This window comes from Scleropages formosus, chromosome 4, assembly GCF_900964775.1.
Source record: "Scleropages formosus chromosome 4, fSclFor1.1, whole genome shotgun sequence".
NCBI classification, from domain to species: Eukaryota; Metazoa; Chordata; class Actinopteri; order Osteoglossiformes; family Osteoglossidae; genus Scleropages; species Scleropages formosus.
The window spans coordinates 26,390,861-26,405,641 of NC_041809.1; the positions used below are offsets into that span (position 1 = coordinate 26,390,861).

At 47.9% G+C, this 14,781-nt stretch overlaps 1 protein-coding gene across 1 annotated transcript; it reads left to right on the forward strand.

The window, feature by feature from the left end:
* Positions 1-180: 180 nt before the first annotated feature.
* On the forward strand, positions 181-10,136 carry LOC108921309 (hypermethylated in cancer 1 protein-like). The gene is made up of 2 exons (XM_018730746.2): positions 181-331; positions 5,930-10,136. The coding sequence occupies exons 1-2, from the start codon at positions 280-282 to the stop codon at positions 8,158-8,160; spliced, it is 2,283 nt and encodes a 760-aa protein (XP_018586262.1). The 5' UTR covers positions 181-279; the 3' UTR covers positions 8,161-10,136.
* Positions 10,137-14,781: the final 4,645 nt, after the last annotated feature.

The window sequence follows — 14,781 nt, forward strand, 5'->3', positions numbered from 1 at the left end:
GCAATGCAAAAAATAAGAGAGAATCACAGAAAAATCCAAGAACTGAGCTAAACTGGGTTGAGCAAGAATTTGTATGGGAGGGGTGAGAAAGAGAGAAACGGAGGACTGGTGGTGAGTGTGTGAATGAGAGGGGGGGCGGGGGGGGGGGGAGGAGGCAGTAAAAAGAAGTCCATCGCAATTAATAAAGCGTTGGCAGTAGTGCTTGGAAAAGTGGCCAGAGTTTCTGAGACTGGCAGTTCAAAGTTGAGACTTCAGGGATGAGTGTATCAGACCGCTGAGATGATCATTGAGGGAAGTGCAGAGCGCATGGATGAAGAGTCCGGGCGTCCAGGTAACGCGCCGCATGCGCATCCCCACCTTTCCCACCCAGGTGCGACAGTTCGGACAGGGTCAGCTGGACACCTTATAGCCTATAGCCTTATAGGGATACATTTCGGATTATACACTCTTTTACTCTCTTGATCTGTACCATCATTTTTCAGCACGGTATTTACTCACGCTGCTGCTGGGGTCTTTCGTGACAGTTCGTTGCGGGCATCTTATTATTATTATTACGGAATCCAAGATTGGCGTATGCATTGAATGTAGCGATATTTTCACGACCGAACTGACACTTCGGAGACGAGAGGATGTTTCTGCCGAAGTTCTGGCTGGACTGAGCAGCTGCGCCTTTTCTGCCGGGCTCCGATCCTTCAGACGAAGTGAGCGAGGCGGCGCGCGCACGCCGCGTCTGTCGCGCTCCTCTCGGAGCGGATGTGCTCGACGGAGCGCAGAGAGATGCGCAGCTCCTCGCTCGGCTCGCCGTGGACACACTGTGTGTGATAACAAGCACATCTTTCCGGACGATGAAACGGTTCATTTCGTTTTTTATTTTATTTTATTATTTTTTTCCCTTCAGGGAAAGCGGGGTAAACGGGGGAGGAGGGGTGACTCCGAATCCCGTGATTTTGTTGCGATGGACGCGCACATGAAATTAACATCGGAACAACCGCGTATCTGGCATGTTCTGTATATGTATTGCAGCCTCTACTCTTACAGTAAATCCCATCGTTTATATCCTGCGAGGACTGTCGCGTCAATGTCATTCTGATTCTCTCTAGACCTGTCCACTTTTGCTACAAGTTTGTTGTGTCTCTGGAAGTGGAACATTATTACAAACTTACTAAGTGCAGTAGGGCACTCAAGGAATGGGCTGTTTTTAATAACAGACCGTTTAAAAAGTACAGACTAAGAGAAGCTCATCCTTAACACGTTTGGACCAAGAAAACAGTGAGTAGATTTATTATTTCATTACTGACTCGGTAGTCATCATCATTACAATCATCATTTTCTCAATCAGTGTCCTGTCGTTTATACAGTACATCCCCAGAGTGATCAGTTCTCGGCTCATCACACTAAACGTAAAACTATAAGAGCTGATTTACTGCACGCCTGTTTTCATTTTTTTTTTTTGCCACATATTTTGGGCGGCCTACTGAATACCTGCGGTGTCGGACATAAGCAGGTGTACCGCACTGCCAACAGTGTTGATCACTGTCAGCGCAAAATTGCTGCTTAACTTTACTTAACTTTCCTTGGTGATCAAGCTGTAGTCTGTGCAGAATCCATGCTCGAAAAGTAATTAAAAATTATAAGTGAGTGCAATAAAAAAATAAATAAATAAATGAAATAGCAAGTTTCACTGCGACCTTTTGGTGACCCGTCCAGGGTGTACCCTCCTGGCCTGGCGCCCAGTGATTTCGGGATAGGCACCGGACGGCCGCGACCCTGACCAGGACAAGCTGTGAACGAGTGAGTGAATGAGAAATATTAGGATTCAAAGGCAGGACCGTTAAACCTGTAATGTAACTGACGTGGCAGGCTGAGGCCTTAAAATTTACGCTTTTCTACTGTTCAAAAACTCTTTTAGTTAAACTTAAAAGACGAGTAAATTATTTGAATCTACGCCTGTGCATATTGTAACAAAGATAATTAATATCGTAAGTAAGTGATGTATGTAAATGTGTGTATGTAAGATTGTGGCAAGAACAAGACGTGTGATATGCGGCGCTGGTGTCATATTATGAAAAACCGCGGCGCTCAACACGCTCAGAGCCTTCGAGCGGGGGCAGGCAGGGTTTCGGAGCGCTTATTTCGCACATTATTGTGCACAGATAGAACTGCCGTTAAGTGTGTGTGTGTGTGTGTGTGTGTGTGTGTGTTATGCGTTGCACAGTCCTGCTGACTCACACGTGAAACCGAATGCCCCAGAGTAGGTAAGAAAAAGAGTTCACAACTAACGTCTATAAGGCTTATAGGAAAACTACAATACTTAATACAAAACAAGAGAACTTTGTTTCATCGCCTGTTACTTTAAATCTCTGTCAGTCTACGGTGGTTCTTTATGAAATAATACATTCCTATAGTAAAGATTTAAAAGCTTCCACTTAAACAAAATTCCAGAATGACATTTCCACCCATCTCCTTAGGCTTTTCGTGCTTTATTATAGAGCAATTGCTCTGTTGTTTCACTCGCCATACACAAAAATACAAAGAAAACCCGTGTGAGATGCCCAGTAACGTTTGTATTCACCGCAAGATAAAGCGAGGAAAAAGTATCATATACAGCTTGAAATACTGCTCTTTATTAAACTTCATACACAGCCTGGGTGTTTAAAACCTTAGACATTTGAACCCTTTAAATCAGTAAAAGGAAACGAAGGCATTTTTGTTGTATTCTGTAGCAGGTGTGATATTGACCAACTCGCATTATGATTTGATTTGTAGAGGGCGCGAGCTGAGAATAAGTGTTTCGTTTGCTGAGCTCCGGAGTGTGATCGGGCATAAACAGGAAGGGACTCTTTCCCGGACGAGCCCGAACGAAGCGGCTTATTACCAAGTCCAGGCCCCTCTGGAAACTGCATTAAAATGCATATTAAAACAAAGTAGGTAGCAGATGAAGCACTAATAAAGTACGATGAATGCTAATATGAGATTAAACCGCACTGGTGGAACAGAGAGGTGACAGTAAATCGTTTGTGATGCTCGCAGGTTCGCTCAGTCACCCGTTATTATAAATCTGAACCCTTGATTCCCGAAATCACAGAGTGACAGCAAACACAAAACACTACAGAAACATAAAAAGTCTAAAGTTTGCATGCATATTCATAAAATTCAGCACATTTTTTTTTATTGTAACACATGCTAATCCGGAGAAGCTGTGCATGAATGTACTGTATAATTTTTCACATAAGTTAAGGGACTTTATTATATGTTTATAACTGCTGAATCGTTCGGCGATGCGTATCTGTGTTTGCCATCATGACATTTTTATTCGGCATGAAAAATACAGAAAATTCCATTAATTCAGTCCGTATTTAGAGACGCTTCTTGTGCTTCCACAGACTTTTGGTTCACCACGTATTTTTAACATTTTTATTTATGCATTCAGATACTGTATGTCAGCTATACACTAATAAGGTAACTGATGCAATTTTAGAGATTACTTTTTACATGGAAAAAAAAATCAATCAGTATGCACGCCCACGTGTTAATAGTATCTGCTTAAATTTTAAGTAGAATGATTCATTTTATTGCCCACTATTTATCCGTGACTCATTTCAAGAATTTGTGTAAAACTAAGCTGTAATTCCGTTAGAGGAAATAAATTCACACGTGCCTTTCAAACAGGGTTTAAACATGATTAACTCGCTTATTTCTTTCAGCTTTTAAGTGCGCTTTTGCTTAGCTGTTGTCATTTTTAAAAAGCTTGAAGATCATCCAACGCTTTTTCAAAACCTGAATTTCATAACCACTACTATACCGGCATATGAATGCGCACACTACAGACCCTACACTACACCTTAATGCGTAAAGGTATCACGTGCGGACGCAGACTTTCAGGTGTTCTGACGGGCACAGCCTTACGATGACGTCATGACGTCACTTTTCCCTGTTACTGTGCGTGCAATTTGTCGCGCGCAGGCGTTGTCCGCGTTGCCCCGCCCCTCTCCATGTCGCCGTACCTGCGCCTGCTCACTAATTATTATTATTATTAGTATTATTATTATTATTATTATTATTATTATTATTATTATTATTATTTCTTCACATTTTTACTGTGAAAATCAAAGCAATATTATTTTATATCCATAACCATATAAGCATATTTTAGACTTATATTTAGTTTTTTCTTTAGTTTTTGTTGCAACACACATTTACTGTAAAAAAACATTTCTAATGTAAAACTGGATGGGGTTATAATAATTGTAGCGTTACATTTCACACTTAAATGAGCAGTGGCAGAAGAAATATATACAGTATATGGTTGAAACATGAGTATAGCATCCAAAGCCCAGGAGCATGGCTGCGCGTGTTTCGCGTGGTTCTGTGCATGTGCCTCTCAGAGAAAGCTATAACTTCCGGAGAAAACGCCGTTGGGGACATTTCTGGCGCCAGAGGAGGACACGTAGCCGCACCCAAGGCGACAACGTGCAGTGGATCCACACACACACACAGAGAAGCAGAATGCGTCGTTAAATATAATAGTAATTATACAGGCCATATGGCACCCTTTCCTACGGGCCTCTCGTCTTGGGCGGTTTTAGTTACGCTCGGCAGCACTAAATTACATCTGTTTATTTACTCCTCCTACGCTGTTTACTTGGAGTCTCATTTCGAATGCCAGCAGGATTTAGTTAAATACAGAAAAGTTGCATGTAGGTATTTTTTGTGCATTAATAAGGAGGGAGCTGTGTGTATTTCCAAACACTCGACTACATTTGCGCTAATGAATTTAAGCCGTTGCTAAGACATTCGATTTTTTTCCCTCAGCTTTCTAGATCGGTGGTTACAAAATTAAGAATCCAGAAAAAAGAAAAAAACTTTGTGTAAGTTTTGTTATTCATTTAATATTTACCTTAAAACAAATTAAAATTGGTTCAGACATCATGATATCTGTCGATTCTTGGTCTGGAAGCTTCTGTATGCCCTAGATAGTAATAAATTATGTTTATTAACAGCCTGCCCTTGAGGAGCTGGTGGTAGAAGTTTTGAGACGTGAAGCAGTTCTAGAACAATAAGTCAAACGATAGTAATACGGTACTTGGACAATGCAAGAGAAAGTTGATTTATTTTGCAATGCGCTTAACCCCTTGCGGGAGCAATCGCTTGTAGTGTAAGGGCAGTTTATTGGGATGCTTTTTGTTCATTTTTATTCACTGTCTCAAGTTCTTTATAGAGTACGTTATTCATTTGACAGTTTTCATTCTTTAATTATCAACAAATACAAATTAAATTTTATTATTAACAAAGATGCTTCTTGTAAACCCCCTTTGTAAAGCCTCACAATTTTATATTGGAACTCACACACACTAACTGAAACCGCTTGTCCCGAGTGGGGTCGTGGCAAATTGGAGCCTAACCCAGCAACACAGGGCGCAAAGCTGGAGGGGGAGGGGACACACCCAGGATGGGACGCCAGTCCACTGCAAGGCACCCCGAGCGGGACTCGAACCACAGACCCACCAGAGAGCAGGACCCGGTCAAACCTGCTGTGCCACCACGCCCCCTGTTGGAACTCTTTTGTGTTTTTTATACCCCGCATCTGTATCTGTGGGTCAGCACACTCAAGTATCTTATTTGTTTGAAAGCCCTGACATTTCTTGCAGTAGAAGCAGAAAGCAACACGTAAACCGGTGCATCTTCTCATGTCTCATTCTTGTATCTTTGTTGCGATCATTTTTTTTTTCCATTTGCAGATTGGAGTAAAATGTGCATGTATGACAGTCTTTCAGGCCCCTCCCGGTACCGTAACTTGGAGATGGTCGATATTCTACACCTTGTTTGAAATATATTACTTTCATTTTAAATTGTACGGCGTCTTCCCTTTACGGCGTGCATTCTTCAGTCGAGTGCTGCTTTGACGGCGACGATTACTTATCTTTTGCAGGAGGGGGTCTGAAGACGACACTGGATGCCATGGAAGTTCCCAGTCATGCTAGGCATCTCCTGCTGCAGCTCAACTCACAGCGCACCAAGGGCTTCCTGTGTGATGTCATCATTGTGGTTCAGAACGCCCTGTTCCGTGCTCACAAGAACATTCTAGCTGCCAGCAGTCACTACCTCAAGTCCCTCGTTGTCCACGACAATCTTATCAACCTGGACCATGAGATGGTGAGCCCTGGTGTGTTTCGGGTCATCCTAGACTATATTTACACAGGACGGCTGACCGAAGACAATCACGAGTCCAGTGCAGAGCCCAACCTGGCTGCTGTGCTGGCAGCTGCAAGTTACCTGCAGCTACTGGACTTGGTGGCGCTGTGCAGGAAGAAGCTGAAGGGGGATGGGAGGTATCATTTGCACCCACCTGGAAGGATAGCACCTTATGGGAAGATCGGAGGGGAGGCTCGGTATAGGACATCCACTCCTGTCATTCAGTCCTACTTTCCAGGTGGTGTGGTCAATACCTGCCTGCCACATGACCTGGAGGAGCTGACAGCCCACTCTTTGCCGACACAAGTGGGAGAGCTGTATGCACCGCACCCCTCCTCTCAGGGCTCCCAGGCTCACTGTACACCCCAGCTGGCCCTACAGCCTCAGCCCACATTACATACTTCTGCTTCTGAGAGTGGCCACTCCCCTTTCTATGGGCTGGACCTGTCCAAAAAGAGTCCTGACTCTCAGTCCCAACACAAATCATCGCATCCCAACATGCCGCACGCGCTCCCAGGGCCTGACGGGAACAGCGGTCCAGGTAAAGACTCTGATTTGCCAGCAGATGCAGAAAGTGAGGAGAGGGCAGAGTTACTCTCCAAGAAGTTATCCCAACGCCATGCCAATTCGCAGCTTACGGCTCGTCTCCCTCATCTTTATCGCCCTCGCTCCTTTGGCCAGGACTCCTATGCTGGACCCCTCAGCACCGACGCCAATGCGGCTGGAGAAAGAGGAGAGCTGGATGGTGTGTATCGCTGGGTGAAGGATGAGCCAATAACTTCTCCTCTTGAGGATGATGAAGAAGACGACGAAGAAGACGACGACGATGATGAGGAAGATGAGGAGGATGAGGTGCGGGAGGTGCGGAGGCAGGAGATCAACCACAGACCCCGTCAACACTTTAAGAAGGTTCAGGACAAGTTGGGTGCAAGCGGTGACGACGAGAAGAGCGGATCAGCTAGCGAGGAGACAGGTAGCAGTGAAGATCGGCCCTCCCCTACAGAGGCGATGGAAAGGTTTCGCGTGGCCTTCGAGCCCGAGAGCCTGGGGGACAACCTGTACGTGTGCATCCCCTGTGACAAGGGCTTCCCCAGTTCCGAGCAGCTTAACGCCCACGTGGAGGCGCATACGGAGGAAACTAATCTCGACGAGGGCCACGCAGAGGAGCTACCGTTCGGCCAAGCAGGGCACAAACTGGCACGCGCCAATGACCCCAGCAGTCCCGATGGAAATGGGGGCAAGGAGGATGGCCGCGGTGCTGACGGCTTGTCCTACCTCGAGAGCAAGCTGAGCCCCGAGACTCAGGCTATAGTGGTGACCAGGCTTGGCGAGAGCCTGCGGCCATACCGCTGCACTTCCTGCAGCAAGTCCTACAAGGATCCGGCTACGCTGCGACAGCACGAGAAGACACACTGGCTGACGCGGCCCTACCCCTGTAACATCTGCGGCAAGAAGTTCACGCAACGCGGCACCATGACTCGCCACATGCGTAGTCACCTGGGCCTCAAGCCCTTTGCCTGCGACGCTTGCGGCATGCGCTTCACCCGTCAGTATCGGCTGACGGAACACATGCGCATCCACTCGGGTGAGAAGCCCTACGAGTGTCAGGTGTGCGGGGGCAAGTTCGCTCAGCAGCGCAACCTCATCAGCCACATGAAAATGCACGGGGTGTCCGGTGCCGTGGGGGTCGATGGGCGACCGAGGGAGGAGCTCCCGGAGGGGATCCACCACCTGAGCCGCTACGCGGCGGAGCGTCTGGGGTTCAGCTCGGAGAGAGCAGCTGAGCTGCTAGCTCAGGCCTCCCAGCACCTGCTGGCCGATGACAAAGTCCTGGAAAGCCTGTACCCGCTGTCCAAGCTGGCCGTCCCGCACTTGGGGCTTCTCCACAACAAGATGGATGTCCTGAGGCTGCCCCTGGCGCCTCCCTCCGCCGAGGCCCACGCCATCGGCCGTTACTCCCCTGGCTAAAGCGGGGAGCGCGCCTCTCACCCGGAGCTGTGCCGGAGGCGGCCGTGCCGAGCTGCAGCAAGCGTCCGCTTCGGAGGACTTTTGTTTTCGGCGGCTGCGCACCATCGTGTTTCTGTTTAATTTTGAGGAAAGAGAAAGCAGGAGAACCACTGAAAGTGCCTTTGTTAAATGTCTGCATCATGCGCACTCGAGCACGTGTTCACTAAATGCCACGCTTGCCTGCGGACATGAGGCAGCGCGCAATCGTCCGGTGGAGAAAGGGAATCCTTGACAGTTTTTGCTGAACCGTTGAGCCAAAAAAGAAACCAAAAAAAAAACCCGGCGAGGAATTGTTATTTACACGTCCAGAGTCCAAAAAATTAATTTAGGAAGTTATCGCAAATGTTTCCCAAACCTGTGTAGTGTGTGACGTATGAAATGCGGAAAGAGTGTCGATACAGATGATTTAGTGATTTTTTTTTTTTTTAGAGACAAGAATGAACTCTGGCAGTAGGAATCACCCAACCTTTCGGAATGCACAATGTATTGAAAGATCTTCTTATTTTGTTAGTTTGTTCGGAGCTGTCGGTTTTACGCTGAGGTGGTGTTGTTCACACTCCCGATCCAGACACCAGAAAATTTTTAAAAAACTATTTGGTGTTGGGGTGGAGAGTTCCTCATCAGGCATGTGTGAGGTAATGCTCATTAAAGCACAATCGCAGGACCTGTTGCAATTCTTTGGTTACTTCCACCGAAACCCGGTGACAGTCTGGCTGCGTTTACAGGACCAGTCCGCAATTGTGCTCCTCTTTATCCGGAAAGTTCTGAACGTACATGAGATTGGCTCTCGCTCTCACTTTGTTGGCTGTATTCCCTGGCAGATCTGTTTGCCCCAATAGACTTGTAATCTAAAAAGAATCACATTTTTCCCAAAAGTTTATACCGTCTTACCTCAAGCCTGCAGCCCTCGCCATCCTTGTCCTTTCTAAAAGCGCTTAGTCTGGTGTAACTGCTAGACCTGGCAACTTGCGCAGCCATGGTTACAGCAGTATGTGTGTTTGCGGGGACCCGATTTGATACGTTTAGTCCTAATTCATTGCTTAGCTGATGGTTTTATCCAAAATAATAACAAAAAATATTTTACCCACCTATTCAGCTTCAGATCTGTTCAGGGTGAGTGTCTTTCTAGGGGAACAAACCAGGAATGGATCTTCAATCCCTAACCTCAGGTTACAAGTCCATGTCCTTAACCAGTATGCTGTTTACCAACGCTTATTAACTCTGTCTTGGGTTAAATGTCTTGACCTGAGACAGGGACATGATGATTAGACATCAACGCACTGTGATGCTCCATTCCGTGTGTTGAGGTTAAGGGTGATGTGTAAGGACTCTTTCATTATTACGCAGGTGGTGCAGTTTTATCTCCCGGCAAAGAACAAAGTGCAGTGTATGTTATTATGTATACTTATGACTGTTGCATCCAGTATCATTACCAGCAATTTCTTTGTTTGGGTATGTGTTTTGTTTCATTTTATACACATACAACAATACATTTGTAGAGGAACGTATTTTTACATGAAAGAATGTATTTATATTTTTTATGAAAAAAAATGTTCAAGGACCACATGCTGTGCCTCCTGTTACCAGTTTCTGTTGTTATACTGATCAAGAGTACATTTATAATATTGCAGCTGTGATTTTGGGGCGATTTACCACTGTTTGTTTCCCCTGTAACTACTGTCTTTCTCATTCGGTGGGCACCAGGAGAGGGATCTGCACCCGGTGATAGTGGGCCGTGGGGTACCTGATTAACTCCCAGGGTATGTGGGTAAATTGATGTGTGCTCAGTGGCACAGCCCTGGGATGTCCCCACCATGCAACATCAGCCATCTGTGAGAAGGAGAACCAAAGATCATACATTGGTCCATATTTGCTTGAGAGGGTGACACCTTTTTTTTAACCTTTATAGCAACAGGGCACAGGTGGTGCAGCGGGTTGGACCAGGTTCTGCTCTCCGGTGGGTGTGGGGTTTGAGCCCTGCTTGGGGTACCTTGCGATGGACTGGCGTCCAGTCCTGGGTGTGTCCTCTCCCTCTTCGGCCTTACGCCCCGTGTTGCCAGGTTAGGCTCCAGCTCCTTATGACCCCATATGGGACAAGCAGCATCAGATGGTGTGTGTATATCAACAGGGCAGTGAAATTTAAGCAAATTCTGGCCCCTCTATATGCATTAGGTTACCTAGTGAAACGAATACACGCAGATTTGAAGTAAGTGGGCTACTTGCATTAAGCTCATCTAATGAAACGGTGTTGACTCGTACGAGTCGCTTCGGGTGTCACGTTTTGAGAGCGAGGCATAAGATCAGGATGACAGGCCATTACTAAATTCAGAGAAAAATATATTAAAACTGAAAAAAAATGTTGAGGCTTTCCTGGGCACATAAAGCTCCCTGTAAGAGTTTGGTCAAATAAAAAAAAAACATGAAAAGAAGTGGAGATATACTCATGAATAAAAAGTATGTTGGGTAAATGCCTGATATTTGACTTCATGATTCTCACATTGCACTTAAAACTTGTAAAACAAGTTACTAACAAGTTACTAACGAACAGAGCACTTGCCGGTTTTCACATCAGTCGGCAGTACTGATCATTAGTCAGTTTTCTTGTTCGATGTCACTTGTGCTTCCTTAGTTTGCTGTTCACCGGGAACATTTTTTGGTGTTTTGCTGCGAACAATCATAGCTGTCCATTAAGAGAGGAGTGCGGTGACATGAAAATGTAGCTTAATCATATCCTATTGTGGGTCACGAAGGGGGCGTGTGCGTGTGAGGGTCGTGACGAACTCGACCTCGCTCCATCTGTGTTGCGCTGGACCTAAGCTGACAGTCACCTTAGAGAACAGCAGGACCCCGTCAGAAGCCATGCCACCTGTGTGCCACCATCCTCGGCGTGGCAGCGGTCAGAAACACATCACGGAACGCACGCGCCCCCCGACCGACGTTCTCGTTCCTATTCACCGTCTCCCGCCGCCCACGCGTTCGGCGATCGCCTCCGTTCCTGTCCGACAAAACACCAGGGTAAGAACGAAGAGCAAAAGTTTCCGCTGCTGCTCCGAATCTCTCAGCATCCAAACCGTATTTAGGGGAGAAAGAAAGAGAAAGTGAGAGAGGGGCAGGGGTAACGGGAGTCGCGGCAACAAGAGCGTGTGAGCGGCGTTGGGGCAGGGTTAACAGTCAGAGAGAAAGAGAATCAGTGACAGTGAGACAGAGGACTGTGAGTTACTCTCTCTCGGTTTGGATGGGGCCTCTGGAATTGAAGAAATACCAGAGCGAGCCGCAACTGCTGGGGGGGGGGGGGTTTGCCGAACAGTGTTACGGGTTATTAGGGCTGCTTTGTGTGTGAGAAAACGAGCAAAAGCATATCTGAACTTGGCAAAAAAGGAACCGTAAGTGTACGCTTGGGGAGCAGTCTGTGTGTGTGTGTGTGTGTGTGTGTGTGTGTGTGTGTGTGTGTGTGAGGCGAGGGGTTGCGGGGTGGGGGGTGCGAAACGATGTCTTCTGGCCCTGCAACAGCCTTGGACAGGACGTCCTTTATAAGTCTGCCGAGAGCCAAACAGAGAGACTGCGGGGGGGTTCAGACACAAAACAAGGCACGGAGCATGCCATTAGTGAAGGTACAACCAAAGCGGGGGGGATAGGAAGCATTGTTTGACAGAGGAAGCGTACTCTGTTCTCCTTTTAGAAACCCCTCTCCAAACTGCGTCCTTGCGCATAGGCTCCGCCCTAAACCCATATGACTTATCTTCACTGTTTTTGGAAAGATTTGTGCAAGAGAAATAAAAACTGTATAACTCCAAGCTGTCCAGCAGCTGCCTCCCAATGGGATCTGCAACCGCAAACCAGAGAGGAAGCCAGTCCCTTGGCATGGCTTCCATGCACAGTTTTCCAGAGGTTCCCAATTGCGGTTCAAATATCTGTCCTAACTGCTCAACTCTCCCTGACCTACCCTCCTTTTTTGCTCCTTCTCCTAATGCAGCTACCCTCCTCTGACCGTGCTTCAACCTCCTACCCGATTGTGGATCTTCCACGTCCGGAATGTATGCGTGTCCCACAGCGGAGCTGTTGAATGCGGTCGCTGTTACTGGGTGATGCACGATGTGAACGCGAGGGTACGAGAACGTCGAAGGCCGAGAGACACGGAGATGGGAGGAAACTCGGAAAGACGCTCGGACAGAGAGGAAACATCACATCTGAAGCAGAGTTCGTGACACGCAGGGAGAAAGAACATGCCAGAAGCTTTTGCCAGGCTGGGCTGTTTCCTCCTTCACGTTTCCAGGAGTGCTGATGTCAAGTCACTCCTAAATGATGTCGCGCTGTCCCTCCCGCAGGGAAACGGGCATTCCTTGGACACACTTGCAAGGATGGCCTGTCCAATTACTGTGCTTCTAAGAACGCACAATAGCGGGTTTGCAGCGGGTTGGACGGGTCCTGCTCTCCGGTGGGTCTGGGGTTCGAGTCCTGCTTGGGGTGCCTTGTGATGGACTGGCGTCCCGTCCTGGGTGTGTCCCCTCCCCCTCCGGCCTTACGCCCTGTGTTGCCGGGTTAGGCTCCAGTTCGCCGTGACCCCACTCGGCACAAGCAGTTTCAGACAGTGTGTGAGTGTGTGTGTGTGTGTGTTAAACAGCACTCTTGCAACAGTTTTTGATCTACAAGTAAATCTTATAGGATCTGTAAAACATGGCACATGGCACATGTATGTTAGAAACAAAAGCGTGCTGCGGAAGGTGAGACGGTGTGGGAACTGGAGGACCCGTGCAGGGATGACCTGAAATCAGTGCCTAAGTCCGGCTTGTTCTTCACTGTACCTGCGTGTAGCGCAGGCTCAGCTAATCGTGTTGCTTTGAGCTCAGTTATTCGGTGTGGTTGAGATCAAAAACATCCCTGTCCACTCAGGAAAGAGGTTTACAAAGATGTGGCCAGATATCTCTGCGTTTGAAACTGAAAGTATGTATGTCATCGGGTCAGACGTTTAGGGACCTGACCTTGCGACCGAAAGATTTCAAAATGCGGTAAGCGACTCGCTGTCGTACCACGTAGTACTCGACGCGGCACTTCGCCAAGACCGCTTTAATAAAAACATTCAGTTGCATGATCCGCGTTGCCTTTTTGTGAAGCGACCGCCACGCAATGCGCAAGAAACGGTACGACAGACACGGAAAGGTGAGCGATCACAGAAACACGTGTTTGAGAAAGAAAGAGAGACACACTAAACGCAATGAAACACAAGGAGAGAATTTCAAGATTTTTACAAGACGTGCTGTTGCTGGACTGAGCACGATTAAGCCAGCGGAGACAGGAGACAACCAAGGTCAAATAAGACACACACACACACACACACACGCCCATCCACAGACATTCATAGAAGCTTTCAGGCCACCTCGTCGTGCCATCAACAAATTCCAGACGCATGACACAAATCAACGAAATAATGCTCATATCGTGTACCTTGAGTTCATGTCTCTCACATTCAAAAAAGAAACAGCTGCAGCCGATTCCTCCGACTGACCTCTGACCCCTCCCAAGCACCCGTTAAATGGTTGGCATTGGTGGCGTTTTCTAAAGCTCTGAGATGATGGACATCGCAGCCCACCAGTTGCAGCTCGCCCCCGAGCTTCCTTGGCAGGTGGGAAGAGCGGCTCTCCTCTTGTTCCTTCCAGGACTCCGGGCGGCTGGAGAACGGGGCAGGACGTAGCCCAGACAGGAGGCAGCGGATGCTGGGAAGTGTCCCGCAGCAAAGCGGCGCGTCGCCTGCCTAACGGCCTCCTTCCCAGAACTTGGGTTTCCTTTCCAAGAAACACAGACATCGTTTCATAGAGCTGTCACCTGAAAGTAGCCAAGCCCCAGGGGAGGAACCACTATTGTACCAGGTTTTTCAGATTGGAACCTCGGTGTAGCACGCCGAGGCGGCCCGGGGAGGGGGCGGAGACGGGGGCAAAGCGGCCACAGCTGGGGCTGATTTCACTCCCGATTTCTTCCCCGGTGCCCAGCGGTAGAGAAAAGAGACCGAGGAGGAGAACGAGACGGAGGCGAACCCGAACCCGATCCCTGAGACGACCGGCCCGACTCTCCCAGCCCCCCTGACCAGCACGAAACCTCTCCCTACCTGTTCCCTGGTCCCCCTTTCCCATCTCCTTCCTTCTCCCCTGTCTAAGGGCAAATAAAAGCCCGCTGCAACGGGCAACCGCATCTCCTGTCTCCCGCCTCGTCTCTTACGCTTGGTTACGCTGCTTCGGTAAAGTATTCAGCGGAGAAAGAGGGCACATATCCTTACGTATGGGATTTCAGGAAGAGTGGGTTGAGTCAGTTCTGGGCAGTGCTGGACCTTTCACTGGAACCCACACAATAGGGACAGAGAAATGGAGAGATGCAGATGAAAATGAAAATATGGACAAGAAGACGCAACAACTAAAAGAAGTCCATTTGCGCATGGAGCGTGAGATCGTATTCGAAAGACGGCTTGCGGAGATCACGAAGAGAGCAAGCGAAATCTCAGTCGCACTTGGCCCGTGCGTGTACGTGCTTTAGCAGTAACACACGCTCACTATGGCTGCAGATGTGTGAACATTTGCACCCAGCACAACGGTC

Excerpts from the sequence above, each read along its gene's own strand:
- LOC108921309 (XM_018730746.2), top strand. The coding sequence starts at position 280 with ATGATCATTGAGGGAAGTGCAGAGCGCATGGATGAAGAGTCCGGGCGT. Across the intron at positions 332-5,929 it reads TGAAGAGTCCGGGCGTCCAG|GAGGGGGTCTGAAGACGACA; the intron begins GTAACGCGCCGC and ends TATCTTTTGCAG.